This window comes from Pteronotus mesoamericanus, unplaced genomic scaffold, assembly GCF_021234165.1.
Source record: "Pteronotus mesoamericanus isolate MK-2021 breed Mesoamerican mustached bat unplaced genomic scaffold, CSHL_Meso_final contig_169, whole genome shotgun sequence".
Lineage (NCBI taxonomy): Eukaryota > Metazoa > Chordata > Mammalia > Chiroptera > Mormoopidae > Pteronotus > Pteronotus mesoamericanus.
The window spans coordinates 19292336-19295582 of record NW_026555068.1 but is presented as its reverse complement, the minus strand read 5'-3'; the positions used below and the strand labels follow the sequence as shown (position 1 = coordinate 19295582).

The 3247-nt window shown below is 40.5% G+C and overlaps 1 protein-coding gene across 1 annotated transcript; it reads left to right on the top strand.

Annotated features, from left to right (window-relative positions):
• The first annotated feature begins 499 nt into the window (after positions 1-499).
• ZFP42 (ZFP42 zinc finger protein) lies at positions 500-1438 on the top strand. Its single transcript, XM_054565843.1, has one exon. The coding sequence runs from the start codon at positions 500-502 to the stop codon at positions 1436-1438; it is 939 nt and encodes a 312-aa protein (XP_054421818.1).
• The last annotated feature ends 1809 nt before the right edge of the window (positions 1439-3247 follow it).

The following is a 3247-nucleotide window of genomic DNA, read 5'->3' as shown; positions in this document are numbered from 1 at the left end:
ATTTATTTTGTATGCTTAGGAGGATGTATACTCTTATGAGTATGTTCGTATGTTTACTTACTGATATGGCTTGCTCAACCCGTGAGCAGCCTAAAGCAGGGCTAGCATATAGTGAGTGCCCAGTAAACAATAAATGTTAGGTGATCAGTGTGGGGGTGTCCAGGTAAAATCTGGCTATGACCCGCATCTTACATAAGAGCTCATTCTCTTACCCTCTTGCAGAGTTTGTCAGAGAAGTTATCAATGGCCTGGTCGAGTAGCTCAGTTGTTTAGAGCATTGTCCCCATTTGCCAAGGTTGTGGGTTCAGCCCCCGGTCAAGGCACATAAAAGAAGAAACCAACAAATGCATCTGATAACAGCTCTAATGTTGGGCTATATTTTACCTCATGCTTACTATCTCAAAGCAGGTGCTTGTCGAAGACTTCCCCAGATCAGTACTACCTGGAAGTGGTTGTTCTATCCTTGTGCAAACCTTCGAGAAGGAAGCAGCAGGACGATATGGAGCAGCAGCTGAACGCAAGGGCAAAGACACCTGGACAGAGAGGACTGGAGAGAAGAGCGCTGCGTGGGGATGAGCCAAATCCAGCCCAGCAGGGGCCCCGCAACACCGTGCAGGCGTTGCGGGATGGAGTTGGGACCCACAAGACTAGCTGCCAGGCTGATGAAGAAGCAGCCTTCTCTGACTGTTACATAGAGTGCATCGTAAGAGGCGAGTTTTCTGAACCCATCCTGGACGAGGATATACTTGTGAAGTCCTTTAAGTACCTGAAAAAAGGATCAGAGCAAACGCGTTCTCAACAGGTTCTTCCAGCAAGCTCACTTCCTGAGTGTTCCTCGCAATATACAATCGAAGGGGCAAAACCAGAATTTTCTCAACAGACTGTTGGAGAGAAATCATTTGCTGAGTATCCTGAGCGTATGACAGGCAAGAAGCTTCCTCCTGGAGAAATACCCAGCACTGACAATGAGTGTCAAGTTAATAAAGATGGTAAACAGCTTGCGGTATTTGCCAGATATGAGCCAAGAGCAAATGTAGGATACCCTGCTCCAGGAGCAATTGCTTGTCCTCACAGTGGATGCACGAGAGAGCTGAAGAATAGAGATGCGCTGAGAAAGCATGTCCTCTTTGTTCATGGTCCCCGAAATCACGTGTGTGCTGAATGTGGGAAAGCGTTTGCTGAGAAATCAAAGCTAACAAGGCATTTTATGGCTCATACTGGAGAGAGGCCTTTTCGGTGCACTTTTAAGGGGTGTGGAAAACGCTTTTCCCTGGCCTACAATTTGCGTACACATGTACGCATCCACACTGGGGAGAAAAGTTTTATGTGCACCTTTGAAGGCTGTCGGAAGAGCTTTGTGCAGTCAAATAACCTGAAAAGTCACATCTTCACTCATATAAAACCAAACATAATCAATGAAAAAGAAGATGGAAAATAATCTTCAAAGAGGATAAGCATTTTAACAAGAGTAATTAGGGGAAAATGTGCCTCATTGATTATGGTTTTCAGGAAAGATTTTTTGAATCAATGTTGCAACCCTGTAAGGCATAGTTTTTAACGTGACTAAGATTCTCCTATAGTTTGTGATACTGTTGTAAGAACATTGTGTACAGTGTTACAGTGTGCTTCCAATAGTAATGTCAGTAATGAACTTACTTCAAAAGCATAATTCTTAATACTTTATGAATGAAATTATTGGATAAGGGGCTTATTTTCACATATTATAAAAATGAAATTAGCTGTAGTTTTTAAGCCTGTCATTTCTAATTGTTTAACTTTTGCCTTTTAGGAATATACTTCATGCTACTTGTGATAATCTTAGAGAATGAAAATTTTACAATAGATTGTTACTAAGTGAATAAGTAGTTAAACCTTTTTAAAAGTTAAATATAATTTGTAATCATTTTCTTATCGTGTGTCAAACTATTAAAATCATATACCTGAATTATGTGAGAGTGTCCATTCATTTGAATCATTTCAGATCTTTTCAAATAAAAGGAAATAAAATCCCCCAAATAGGCTAAGGCTGGATTGAAAAATCAATGTGTACACTAAAGAGAAAGATCATTTATTTGTCTTTGAAAGCAGCAACAATTGCAAAGACAGATGGTTCAGCATCGGTGAGATGTGAGACCGGAGCTCTCCATCTCCCTGGTCAGTTAAGGTATGTGGGTCACAGCCATTTTGGAGGGTATTCTAGGGCAGCTGAAACATTTCGACCCAGTCTGTGCTTAAACAGAAGTGTATCACCTCACCTCTGGAGGCTAGAAGTCCACAACCAAGGTGTCGGCAGGGTCGGTTCCTTCTGAGGGATTTGAAGGGTCTGTTCCAGGCTTCTCTCCTTGGCTTGTAGGTGCCTGTCCTCACATTTGGGGGGTGTTCTTGTATCTTCACAACATCTTCCCTCTGTGCTGTGCCTGCCCATGTCCAGGTTTGCTTTTGTAAGGATACCAGTCATTGAATTAGAACTCACCCTCATGGCTTTATTTAACTTGATCACCTCTCTAGAGATCCCATCCCCAAATAAGGCCATATTCAGAGGTACTGAGAGTTAGGATTTTAACATGAATTCTGCGGGACTCACAGTTCAACCCAAAACTTGCATTCTTGCAGACCCAATAATTTCAGTTTTTAGAATTCTATAGAAATATTTACAGTAGTGTTCAAGGTGTTAACTGAAACTTTTAATAGTAATAATCCATAACTTAAATGACCATTAAAAGGAAACAAATTGCATAAATCATGATACCTCTAATAAAAAATGTGCAAATATCCTGAAAGAAAGCTTGGTTGTAAAGGGAAGAAAAGAGGAGCACAGCATGAAGAAAGCTGTTTTGATAGTTAAAAGGAGAAATACCTGTATTTCTTTGATTTTAAGATTTAAGACACCATTGGAAATAATGGTAATATGTACCATGAATTTAACAGCTTTCAGGGAGGAGAACACAGCACAACAAACTTTAAGGTCAATCTTGATTTCAGAAATGCTTAAAAACAAAAGGTTTATGTTTTGACACAGGATGAGGTCCTTGTTGTTATACACATGAGTTTTTTTATTGATAATATATTTGGTATGCGTTTATACCATCATTTCTGTAGGAATGCGGGTCCTGAGCGTCTTAAAAGGAGCATTAGATAAATAATCCATTCATCAGTTTGGAATTTCCTCTGAATAAAACACCCAGTATAGAAATTAAGATGGGAATTTGATCCAGATGATGGGGGCAGAGGGGGGCGGTGAGTGAGG